Consider the following 13,467-nt stretch of genomic DNA (forward strand, 5'->3'; position numbering starts at 1 on the left):
TAGTTTATTTTTCATTATTAAAGAAAAACAGTTGCTTAATCCACAGTGACTCAATTTTTTACACTTACATTTTTCATTGTGTATTTCCTAAAAACAAGGGCATTCTCTCCATGACAGCAGTACAATTATCAAAATCAATACATTAGCAATGATACCTTATCTACAGACTTTATTCAAATTTTACCAATTTTCCCATTGATGTCCTTTGTAACAAAATAAAAAAAAAAGTTTTTCCTTGTCTAAGATCCAATTATAGATCACAGGTTGCATTTAGTTGTGATATCACTTTGGTGTCCTTTAATCTGAAACAATTCCTCAGTTTTTCTTTCATGATATTTTTGAAGGGTATAGGTGTGTTATTTTGTAGAATGTTTCTTAATTAGGGTTTATCTGATGTTTCCTCATGATTATATTCATGTAGTTTTGGCAAGAATACCACAGAAGTAATTTTGTGTTCTTCTCAGCACATCATATCATGGTGTTTATTGCATTACTGGTGATACTAATTATAATGACTTAAATAAAATGTTACCTACCATTAGTAGGTATCTAATGGTAGGTACTCTACTATCCTCTATTATCCTTAGTATCTTGTAGAGCGAAACTTTAAGACTGTGTAAATACCCTGTTTCTCTTAATATTTTCACCACTTAGTTGTGGCATCCATTTGTGGTTCTTGCTTGAAACAATTATAACTCATACAGTTGTCAAGTGGTGATTTTCTTTTTTTTTTTTTTTCTTTGAGAGAGAGTCTTGCTCTGTCACTCAGGCTGAAGTGCAATGGCACAATCTCAGCTCACTGCAACCTCCGCCTACTGGGTTCAAGTGATTCTCATGCCTTAGCCCCCACATAGCTGGGATTACAGCCTCGCACCGCCATGACCAACTAATTTTTGTATTTTTAGTAGAGACAGGTTTTTGCCATGTTGACCAGGCTGATCTCGAACTCCTGGTCTCAAGTGCACCCGCCTTGGCCTCCCAAAGTGCTGGGATTACAGGCGTGAGCTACTGCACCAAGCCTCATTTTCTAATTCTATCATTTCTTCTACATTTGTAAGTTGGAATTCTACCATAGCAGTAATTCAATTTTTAAATGAGCATTTTCTTTTTTACCGTGGTTTCTAATTTTAAAACTTTGTAAACATCTGACTACTTCTATTTTAGACATATACATATTTCTTTTCTTTTCTTTTTATTTTTTATTCTGAGACATGTTTTCACTCTGTCACCCAGGCTGGAGTGCAGTGGTACCATTTCAGCTCACTGCAACCCCTGCCTTCTGGGCTCAAGCCATCCTCCCACCTTGGCCTCCCAAGTAACTGGGACCACAAGCTCAAGGCACCATGCCTGGCTGATTTTTTTTTTTTTTTTTTTTTTTTGGTAGCAATGGGATTTTGCCACGTTGCCCAGGCTGGTCTTGAACTCCTGAGCTCAGCTCAAGTGAGCCCATCTCGGTCTCCCAAAGTGCTGGGACTACAGACATGAGCCACTGCGCCTGGCCAGGCATATACATTTCATACCTTCTGTGGACCCGATGAATTATTGATGCACTATTTCCCACCGCAAAAGCCTTTGTGGACATTCCTTTATAGGATGGTTGCTTAGATGAACATTCAGTAGTATCATCTGGGAAAGTCCTATTAAGTTCTGGAGGACTGTAGGAGCTCTGGAAATAATTTTGGAACCAGAGAAACCTGTACCCAAATTGATTCAGCCTCTTACTCCCCAAACAACCTTAAGCAAATTATTGAACCTCTCACAGTCTCTTTTTTTTTTTTTTTTTTTTTTTTGAGATGGAGTCTTGCTCTGTCACCCAGGCTGGAGTGCAGTGGCACAATCTGAGCTCACTGCAACCTCCGCTCCCAGGTTCAAGCAATTCTCCTGTTTCAGCCTCCCGAGTAGCTGTGATTGCAGGCACGCGCCACCATGCCTAGTTAATTTTTGTATTTTTAGTATTGACGGGGTTTCACCATATTGGTCAGGTTTGTCTCAAACGCCTGACCTCAGGTAATCTACCTGCCTCGGCCTTCCAAAGTGCTGGAATTACAGGCGTGAGCCACTGCGCCCAGCCTCACATCTCACTTTTATTCCTGTCTGCTGAAGGCAAGAATGATGTCTTTATTCCACTTCAAAGCTCTAGTTCAGTGCATTCACAAGAAAACCTGTAGTTAGTGTCTGTTGAACTGCATTGTATCTCCTCTATACTATTGTCAGTCCATTTTCTTTTTTATTTAAAGTATTTCATCTGTTTTCAAGTCTTTTTAAAGATTCTTCTAAATTCGTTTTGGGACCATTCAGGTTTTGGTCTTCCTACACTTTAAATTTCCTATTTTTGTATAGATATATTTCTCTCTGGCTTTGTTTCTCATCTTAGGCAGTTCCACATAGATATTTATAAAGATTTTTCAGATTTTTTTCCAGCTACAGCTTGTTTTGCATTTCATTTTTTTCTTCGTTAAACTCACACTTTGTTGTCATTATTTTTTTCAGAAATTAATGCTGCTTTAAGAGTCATGGAACGACAGGGAGAAGTTTCATTTCTGTTTGCAGAGTAGTCAGCATAGATATTTCACTCTCCTCACCACAGTGCCAAATTTAACTGTTTTTGTTTTTTTTCTGCAACCTCCACCTCCCGGGTTCAAGCAGTTCTCCTGTCTCAGCCTCCTGAGTAGCTGGAACTACAAGTGCATGCCACTACGCTCGGCTAATTTTTGTATTTTTAGTAGAGATAGGGTTTCACCATATTGAGCAGGCTGGTCTTGAACTCCTGACCTCAGGTGATCCATCCACCTCAGTCTCCCAAAGTGTTGTGATTACAGGTGTGAGCCACTGCACCCAGCCTTAACTGTTTTGTTATCGTCACATGGAGGCCGAATCAAAAATTCCTTTTATCCTCCAATTTCTACTCATTACTTAGAGTGTACCTAAAGTTATTTATCAGCAAAATTTGAACTGGGAGAAAGATTTCTGATCTCCAAGCTTAGGAGTTGGCTATTCAATGCTTTCTTCCTGTAAAATGTCCATGTCAGCCTTCTGGATATAAAACAGGAAAGCCTGGGTAACAGAGGTAGGTGTGAGATGTCTTGAGTTACATTTCTAGCTCCTCCCTGCTTTGATTTCAGCCACAGCAGCAGTTAAGTTCTGTGTAAGCTCAGATTTATGCTGCCTATATCCTACCCTAAGATGAAACCTGCAGACTCTGCTTTTTTGTATCAGGTTAAGGAAGCCCGTTCTGTTTTGGGCACAAATATAATTCAGGAGGGCAGGGAGTTAATAGCCCTAGGGAAATCCTCAACCATTACAGGACGGTATTGATGGATAAATGCTGTAGCTTCAAGATGGACAATCCAGAGAGGTATTCTGTATGTTTTTCAGAGGTGAGTGAGGAATAAACGGTGGTATCAATAATGGACAATTATCTTGAATATTTCTTCTTTCTTTTCTCACTCTCCCTGACCTATCAATTTTGTTCCCTGAAAGCACTTCCTAAATAAACTACATGCACCCAAATCTTCGTCCCAGGCTCAAACTAAGCCAAAAATTCGTTCAACAAACATTTACTAAGTGACTGTGCTAGGTACTGAGACAGACAACCTAGAAGATAAAATTCCCAGTGCCTGTCCTGAAGTGTATAGCGAGACAAACAAGGAAACCATTAACAACAACAAAACCACCCTACAATTAAAGTGAAGTAGGAAGGCATGGGGGAACAGGTATCTAACCCCTGCCTGGGGGAGGCGATTCCTGGAGGATGTATTCCTTGAGCTAATGGACGGAGTGTGGATCAAACACAGTAGTAATGACTCTATATGCTATGTATTAGGGTTATGCTCTGCCGCATTGCAGTATGCAGTACATGATGTGATTTTAGGTGGTCCATGGATGGACATTTAAACTTTTTGTAGTTAATGTGTACTAGAATAAAAATAAGGAGCACAACAAACTTCAGTTCACAGAGTATTGTGGTTTCGGATAAAGCCAAAATTTTTTAATGAGTTGAAATTGGCTTTAAATAAAAATATTGAATGAATAATAATACCTAGGTGCAGACTGGCAAAGGTCGTGTAGGTGGTGTACAGACTACCCAAGTTTCAGAAATAGTATTATAGCAGAAGGACTACCTAAAATAAAATTCCTGCCTTCCAGGAACTCAACAGTTTGTTAAGGAACACAGACCCATAAACAGGGGTGATAAATGCTATACTAAATTTGGAAACCAAGTACAGGAGGAAGACAGGAAAACAGTGAAGAGCAAAGTGAGGGAGAGGCTATCAGCTACAAGACCAGTTGGAAGGCTTTTGCTCTAGTCCAGGGGAGAGGTTACAAGAGCCTGAATTAGGGTGTGGCTATAGAAATGGAAGGAATACAAGTAATGTTAATAGGCTAATTGCAACCCTACTGTGAAAACCTTACTGGTTGCAAGCAGTACGAAGGTGAAACTTGTCCAACCAAGTCAAGGGCAGTGTTGCGCGCGCGCGCACGCACGCACACACACACACACACACACACAAAGTAGTAGGACAGCTGAATTAATCAACTATAATTAAAAGCATACTTTTATTTGGCTTCGGTTATCAGAGTGTTTTAGTGTGAAATATTTAGATATTTGCCCCCATTTTCCCCACTTAACTCAGAAGCTGGAGAAACATTAACACATATGTATAACGCTTTCCATGTTTTAGGTTTTTTCTTAGCGCTTCACATTTGTTGACTCCTTTATCCTCATTAACCTTTATTTTACAGATGAGGAAACTCAAAACATAAGGTTAGATAACTTACCCAGGGTAAAGCAGCTGAGAAGTAGCTGGGAAGAAGCTCAAGCATTCTGGCTATTCTCAACACTACACCAGAATAAACGGGGCCGACACACAACCTAAGGCAAGTCACACTTCTGTACTGGATCGTGAAACAATCACTCTTATGGTTGACAAAGGTTCTGGGATCGCAATTTCCCCACCTATAAAATGGAGATAACGACGCCGGGAGTTTGGTGCAGAGAGAGAGAGAATGAATATGAAAGTGAACTTCAAACTATGTATATGGCTCCACGTACTACTTTTTCCAAATATGAATACGGGAACCCACAAACTGCAATTTATCAGTCGGTAGAGCTCGTAGCGCCAGGGCGAGACTCCGCCTCTAGGGCCCCGCCCACCGCGAGCGGCAGGTGGGGCCGGCAGATCTTCTTTGCGCATGCGGAAACCGCTGCCCGCTCCCACCTCTAAACCAGGCTCAGAGTAGCTGCTGTTTCTGAGAGAACGATTCGTAGGACAGCCCCTGACGCGATTCCCTTTTGCCCTTCTTTCTGCGGGCCTTTCTGGTACTTGAGCGGTGTCCAGAGCGTGACCAGTTCTCGTCTATCCGGCTGTCTTTAAGGAGCGATGACTAGCGTTGGCCAATAGTTGGCTGTCGAAAGTGCCGGCCCCCGCGCCGGCGCCTGCAGCAGCCGGGTGGGAAGGCTCAAGATGGCGTGCCTGTTAGAGACCCCAATCCGCATGAGCGTCCTTTCGGTGAGTGACCCGCTGCGGCCGCCCGCCCGCCCTCCAGGGAGCCCCATCCCGGTCTCCACCATTCCCCCAAGCGTGGTGTGCCTCCTGGGCACCACCCCCTGGGGTGGTCCCCGGCTCAGTCTTGGGCCAGGGAGTGAGCGAGGGTGGACAGGCGGGATAGACGGGCAGAGGGGACCCCGGCCGAGCCAAAGACATTTCCAACTCCGGGAGCTCCTGCCGGTGCGGGTTTCCAGGATGGCGTCTGGCAGGCGGGGTAGCTGGGCTTACAGACAACTGGCCCGGCGGCGCGGCTTGGACTTTGCCAAGCGTTTCACTGAGCCTTCCTCTTAGAGATGCCGCTTCCCGGGGGCCGAGCGCTCTGCCTTGTGAAGCGCCAGGCTTGCAGCCGGCCTGGGAACGAAAGCTCACTCAGCTCTCCCGGGCTTTGGCAAGAAGAGGTGCAGGCTCCTTGGCCCCCATTTCCTCAGAGCTGCCAGGCCAAGTCTGTGCGACTTCTATTGCGTCCCAGCACCTGGGCACCGGCTGAAGCTGTTTGCTTTTTGGCAATGGTGATTCGTATCAGCTGCGACTCTTCCTAGTGTGTGTGGTTATTTAAGCCCCTTTCCTCCGCTCTGCTCAGAGGTCGCGGCTCTGAGTCAAAGGAACTCTATGTTCCCTGTGCCTGGTATTCCGTTTTTCTTTAAGGGGAGTCAAACATTGAAGGGGGGAAAAGGGGGAGAGATTTCCCCATTGTTGAAAGAAGGGAACGTATTGACATGCGAGGAAGTAAAACCTGTTTTGTTTTTTTTTAAAAAAAGTTTTTTTTAAAGAAAAAGACGACTTTCACCTTTCACTATGTTGCTCTTGAACCAGGACCAGGAATGAAAGTTACTGGGAGATAACTTCGAAGGATTTTGCAACAAATTCGAGCTGTCCGACTCTGAGAATGGTCAGTTTACCAATGGTTCATTTGCTATTGTTGGAAACAAGCAGGCACATACTAATTGACCATCTTTTAGACTTGTGGAAGCCCGTCTGATACTGAGAGGGTCGTTGGATTATAAATGACTTGTCGGGTTGCTAGAGTCTTGTAACTACAACCGGTTTCTTTTCTCTTCTCTGACTTGTCCCACAAACACCTATCTGAAAGCAGCTAGGACATTTGCTTATGATTCAGGGTTAGAGCGGTGTGGCAGACCTCAACCTTGAAAAGGCTTAAGTTGTCAATACAATAATAATTTAATTTTGTGAGCCTGTCAACAGATTTTTCCCCCGATCCATTTTAGCAGTCGTTTTTTCTTATTTTTAAACTGCAACTAAGGAAATACCGTTTACCTAAGTATTATATCAGATTAGCCTGTTACTCCATCACTGACTGTAATACCCAGGAATATTTTGTGGGAGTGCAGGCCAATGACTTTTACCTCATTATGTTAAAAAATAAAAATAAAAAAAGTGTGTGTCTTGGCTGTTCTCAGTTCCCCTTTAATTATGCATTTAGGTTTCATTTATTCTTCAGTTCACCTGAAGCTTACTTTTTGGATGTTGTCAACTTGTGTGATGCATATGATTTAAAGTTTTCATTTGTTTCACTTCCTTGGTAAATAATGTTTTCTGCTTATTCAAAAACTTCTTGAAGAGTATTTTCTATCAATACTTCTATTTACAATTTGCCTTTAGCCCTAGTCTAATTAGGGGCTTTTTTGGGGGGGGGGGGGAAGTAGGAGCTTTTGGGTAAATGATTTAAGATGTTTAAATTCACTGATTTTACTAATTTAAAGTAAAACCTGTACCTTTCAAAGTACTACCCAGAGCACCACGTTTTGAAACGCAAACTAGAACAGGAAGTATTCATCAGAAATTATCTTGAATGGTTGATTCCTTTAATAAGCTACAATGTACCAGTTATGTACAAGCTCTGCATTGTATACCTTAGAGAATGCAAGGATGAGATCAGAAATGTGTTTAAGGAGCTCCTAGTCTGAATGATGGTGTAACTTGATAAACATAATTTCAGCAAGGAGGCCTTCAAGTTGTTTTAAAGGATTTCCATTTGAGTCTCTTTATACCTTCTCCTTGGGAGATCTCATTGATTTTCTTATAACCTTAACTGATCAGTTCACACATCTACATTGCCAACCTTGACTTTCTTATACATCTAGTCTTGTATCTTAAATTGTGTGTGGATGACACCCATCGCTTCCAGCAAAGCACATTCCTTCTCCTAAGGGGAATTAGTTATGACTTCCCAATTTCTGTTAATGGTATTATCTTTTACTGATGAGTCACTGTTAAACCTCCTGAATAATCTCTGGTTCTTCCTTCTTTCATCCCCCTATATCTATCAGTTGTTAAGCTCTGTTGCTTCTTTATTCTTAGTGTTTCTCGTATCTTTCTGTTCCCATGACCACCCTCATTCAGGACCTTGTTGTTTTGTGCCTGCACTACCACAGCGTCCTTTTAGTTATTTTTACTGTCTCTAGTGTCTTACCCCCTCAGTGCAAGCCCAATGTCTACATTAATTTTCCTAAAGAACTCTGCACAGCTGCTCCTCGGTTTCTTTTCTTTATTGAGTTTGTTTTGCCTAAAGGCCCAAGTTTATATTCAGCTTCAGAGTTGAGATTCTTTATTTTCTTCTTTATCTTCTTTTTTGTTTTTTGAGATGGAGTTTTGCTCTTGTTGCCCAGACTGTAGTGCAGTGGCACTATCTTGGCTCACTGCAACCTCCGCCTCCTCAGTTCAAGAGATTCTCCTGCCTCAGCCTCCTGAGTAGCTGGAATTACAGGCACCCGCCACCATGCCCAGCTAATTTTTTGTATTTTTAGTAGCAACGGAGTCTCACCATGTTGGCCAGGCTGGTCTCGAACTCCTGACCTCAAATGATCCACCCACCTTGGCTTCCCAAAGTGCTGGGATTGCAGGCATGAGCCACAGCACCTGGCGGAGATTCTTCATCTTCTACATGAGCCTTCTATCCTTTATAAACGGGCTTTCTCAGGTTGGAGTGATACAGGATTCTTCCAAACTCCAGTAAATCTTATTCTTCTTACTCATTTGTACATATGAATTTTAGCTTTGCATATATGTATTCTGTATATCGACTTTGAGCTTCTGCCATTTGCTGGGCAGGCATGGTGTTGAGTTTGAGAATACAGCCATAAGCTACTCTGTCCTTCTGGAAATGTCAGCCTAGTGGGAAAAATAAATATCAAATAATCACAGTTTGTGAATGGTGATTAGTATTATGAATGAAGTATATAGGGTGCTGTTCAAACATGTCACAGAGGAAACTGATCTAATATGGAGGGCAATCAGAAGAACTAGGGAAGGTTTCCCTGAAGAAGTGACGCTGAGCTGAGAGTTCAAGGATAAATAAAAACTAACTAAAAAAAGTGAAAGAAGAAGAGCAAACAAGGCAAAGGGAACTGCTTTTGCAGAGGTCTTTAATAATAGTCTATCTTGTCATATTAGAGAGTAAATTAATTCAGAAGTAACACTTTGTCTTGCAAATCCTAGGTACTCAGTACATGTTTGACTGAACTATCTATTTTGGAGGGTTGGACAAACTCTCCAGCCGTATTTGTAGACTGCACTGTGACCACCCCATCCCTCTTTGGTTTGCATTTAGCATTACAACATCACCCTTTTCAACAAATTCATAAGTTTCTCCAATTTTTTCTATACTTTTGAATTATGTCAATTGCATTTTTAAAAACGTCTATTTTGAAATAATTATATAGATTCACAAGAAGTTGCCAAGACAGGTCCATGTGTACACTTCACCCAGTTTCCCTCATAGGTTACATCTTATATAGTTACAATACAATATCAAAACAAGGAAGTTGATCTTGGTATAAGTATGTATCTATTTCTGTATCATTTTATCACATGTATATTTGTGTAACCATTACCACCACTGTCAAGATACAGAACTATTCTGTCACCACAAAGATCTCTCTCATAGTCCCTCTTTATAGTCCCATGTACCCAGCCCCTCCCCCCATCAGGTATCCCTAACTCCTGGCAACCACTAATCTGTTCTCCATCTCTATAATTTTGTCATTTTCTATAATGTTATATGAATGGAATCATACAGTATGTGACTTTTTGAGATTGGTTTTTATCACTCAGCATAATACTTTTGAGATCCATCCACGTTGTTGCATGTATCAGTAGTTTGTTCCTTTTTATTGCTAAGTAGTATTTCATGGTGTGGATGTACCACAACTTGTTTAACCATTCACCTGTTGGGCATTTTGGTTGCTTCTAGTTTTTGGCTAATATAACATACTATGGACAATCATGTACAGGTTTGTGAGGACATAACTTTTCATATCTCTGAGCTAAATGCCCAGGAGTGCAATTGCAGGATCGTATGGTAAATGCATAAACTGACAAGCTTTTCCAGAGTGGTGTGGTATCATTTTACATTTCTACCGGTAATGTATGAGACATTGTTTCTCTGCATCCTCATTGCCATTTGATACTGTTATTTTTTTATTTTAGCTGTTTTAGTAGATGTGTAGTAATATCTCATCATGGTCTTAATTTGCATTTCCCTAATGATTAATAATGTTGAGAATATTTTTATTTTTGAGACGGAATCTCACTCTGTCGCCCAGGCAGGAGTGCAGTGGCGTGATCTTGGCTCACTGCAAGCTCCGCCTCCCGTGGTTCATGCCATTCTCCTGCCTCTGCCTCCCAAGTAGCTGGGACTACAGGCGCCCGCCACCATGCCCAACTCATTTTTTGTGTTTTTAGTAGAGATAGGGTTTCACCGTGTTAGCCAAGATGGTCTCAAGTCTCCTGACCTCGTGATCTACCTGCCTCGGCCTCCCAAAGTGCTGGGATTACAGGCTTATGTATCCTTTTGAGACACTCTTGCACTGTCACCCAGGCTGGAGTGCTGTGGCGTGATCTCAGTTCACTGCAACCTCTGTCTCCTGGGCTCAAGGAATCCTGTCTCAGCCTCCCAAGTGGCGGGACTACAGGCGTGTGCCACCATGTCTGGCCATGTAGAGATGGGGTTTCACCATGTTTCTCAGGCTGGTCTCAAACTCCTAAGTGTAAGCCATACTCCCGCCTCAGCCTTTCAAAGTATTGGGATTACCTGTGTGAGCCACCGCACCTGGCCGGAAAATCTTCCTTATTTGCCATCCATATTTTCTCTTTGGTGAAATATTTCTTCCTGTCCTTTTGCCCACTTTCTAATTGGAGTGTTTGCTTCTTTACTGTGGTGTTTTAAAAGCTCTTTATATATATTTTTTAAAATTTATTTTATTTTATTTTTGAGATGCGTTTCACTCTTGTTGGCAAGGCTGGAGTGTGATGGCCCAGTCTCAACTTACTGCAGCCTCCGCCTCCCAGGTTCAAGCAATTCTCCTATCTCAGCCTCCCAGGTGGCTGGGATTACAGACACCCACCATCACGCCTGGCTAATTTTTGTATTTTTAGTAGAGATGGGGTTTTACCATGTTAGTCAGGCTGGTCTCAAACTCCTGACCTCAGGCAGTCCTGCCACCTCAAGCCTCCCAAAGTGCTGAGATTACAGGTGTGAGCCACCACGCCAGGCTTATTTTATTTTTTGAGACAGAGTTTTGCTGTGTCACCTGGGCTGGAGTGCAGTGGTGTGATATCAGCTCACTGCAACCTCTGCCTCCTAGGCTCAAGAGATTCTTGGCCCTCTGCCTCCCAAATAGCTGAGATTACAGGTGTGCACCACCATGCCCAGCTAATTTTTTGTGTGTGTTTTTTGTAAAGATGGAGTTTCGCCATGTTGGCCAGGCCAGTCTCAATCTCCTGGCCTCAGGTGATCTGCCCACCTTGGCCTCCCAAAGTGTTGAGATTATAGGCGTGAGCCACTGTGCCCAGCCAAAAGCTCTTTATATGTTTTTAAATATGAGCCCTTTGTAAGATAAGTATTTGCAGATATTTTCTTCTAATCTGTAACTTGCCTTTTCATCCTCTTAACCACAGTTTAAGATGAACCTTGATCTCATACCTTATACAAAAAGTAACTCAAAATGGATCATAGATTTTATCATAAAATAAAACTTTTAGAATAAAACAGGAGAAAATCTGCAGAACCTTGGGCTTGGTGAAGAACTTTTAAACATAACACCAAATGCATTACTTATTAAAAAATTAATTGGACTTTATCAAAATGAAAACTTACGCTCTGTGAAAGACCCTGTTAAAAGATGGTTGCTTTTAATTTTGGTCATTTTGTAATGGTAGAGAGGTAAGGTAACAAATTGTCTTTGAATCGTTTTGTAGTCTATTATAAACAGCTGAGGCACTTGTTGACTTTTTGTCTTCTTTACAATCCTTTCCCAGTGCTATTATGTCTTTTTTTTTTTTTTTGAGACAGCGTCTCGCTCTGTAGCCCAGGCTGGAGTGCAGTGGCGCGATTTTGGCTCACTGCAACCTCCGCCTCCCGGGTTCACGCCATTCTCCTGCCTCAGCCTCCTGAGTAGATGGGACTACAGGCGCCCGCCACTCCACCCGGCTAATTCTTTTGTATTTTTAGTAGAGAAGGGGTTTTACTATGTTAACCAGGATGTTCTCGATCTCCTGACCTCATGATCTGCTTGCCTCAGCCTCCCAAAGTGCTGGGATTACAGGCGTGAGCCACCGCGCCCAGCCACCAGTATGTTTTTTTTTTTTGACAAGCAGCTGTTAGAACTATATAGGGTATTCCAAGTCTGGATATTCCTTCATTTTGTTTGTTCTTTACGGTTATAAGCATATTGTTGGCCTTGCCTATAGCTACTTAATGATTTATTCTCTTACATCAATAACTGGCAATAATTAGGAAAAAAAAATTGCTGCGAAGTTGAACCTACTATCCTGTAAACAAAAATTTGGCCTCCCTAGGTTTTTAGTAATAAATGCAAAATAAAATCTGTACAGCACATTTTAAAGTTTGCCATTAGTTTACAAAGCGTTAATAAGCACAGGGTATGTCAGTAGGTGGTCCTAAAATAAATTCATCAATGAATTGCCAGGAGCAGTGGCTCATGCCTGTAATCCCAGCACTTTGGGAGGCTTAGGCAGGCGGATCACCCGAGATCAGGAGTTCGAGACCAGCCTGACCAACATGGTGAAACCCCGTCTCTACTAAAAACATGGTGACGGGCGCCTGTAATCCAGCTACTCTGGAGGCTGAGGCAGGATAGTCACTTGAAACCAACTGGGAGGTGGAGGTCGCAGTGAGTCGAGATTGCGCCATTGCACTCCAGTCTGGGTGACAAGAGCAAAACTCTGTCTCAAAAAAAATAAAGGAAAAAAATAAAAATAAATTCATCAATGAATCAATGTGAACTTTCTAATCTTTAGTGGCAGTGTGTGAAAAATGAGAGGTGCTCATTGTATGTTTCTGGACATCTTGCTGTGTATTTAAGGAATGACTGCCACCTAAATTCAGATAGTACATGTTCAGAAAGTCTTTTAAACTCTGTAAAGAATCAAACACATTTATGTAGGGTCTTCAGATTTTACTTTTGAGACCTAGCCTTCTTATCACCTCCTATTCTCACTAAATTTTAAAATACTGTCAGCAGACAGGAATATCAGTGATTCTGACTTGTATGTTTTTCAATTCTGATTTGGCATTTGTTTTTGCAGTACCATCTGTCCTGTTGACTTCTGGGTAAAGATACGGTATTACATGAAAAAAACAAAGCTCCTGTTATTCTCTGGAAATTGGAGAGCAGCTGCCTTCACTGGATAGTAGTGCTATGATCCCTGGGACTGTTGAGATAGAAATTAAAGGTATTCCAAATAAGAGTAGTTGTACAGAAATAGCCCCCCACTCCCACCACTTGACGTTTTGTTGAAGAAAAACTGTTTTGACACATTCCATAATTTCAGAAGAATGAAGAGTTACATTCTCTAGCATATTCATAGGTATTAGAGGAAGGAGGAATGATGAAACATGTTAGGCTTTATATTAAAAATAAAAAGTTGGCCGGGCGCG

The 13,467-nt window shown here is 41.8% G+C and overlaps 1 protein-coding gene across 13 annotated transcripts in view; it reads left to right on the top strand.

Moving 5' to 3' along the window:
- Nucleotides 1-5,441: 5,441 nt before the first annotated feature.
- Nucleotides 5,442-13,467, top strand: part of ARMC8 (armadillo repeat containing 8) — a 111,148-nt gene continuing 103,122 nt past the window's right edge. For 6 of the 13 annotated variants that reach the window (XM_015132038.3, XM_015132039.3, XM_015132041.3 and 3 more), the window contains exon 1: nt 5,442-5,510. In XM_015132038.3, coding sequence (XP_014987524.1) covers nt 5,466-5,510 — 45 coding nt within the window. In that variant the 5' untranslated portion in view covers nt 5,442-5,465. Of the gene's footprint in view, nt 5,511-6,307; nt 6,439-13,467 lie in introns of all 13 variants that reach the window. The other 7 variants (XM_077990928.1, XM_077990932.1, XM_077990930.1 and 4 more) reach the window with 3 other exon arrangements.

This window comes from Macaca mulatta, chromosome 2, assembly GCF_049350105.2.
Source record: "Macaca mulatta isolate MMU2019108-1 chromosome 2, T2T-MMU8v2.0, whole genome shotgun sequence".
Classification (NCBI taxonomy): Eukaryota; Metazoa; Chordata; class Mammalia; order Primates; family Cercopithecidae; genus Macaca; species Macaca mulatta.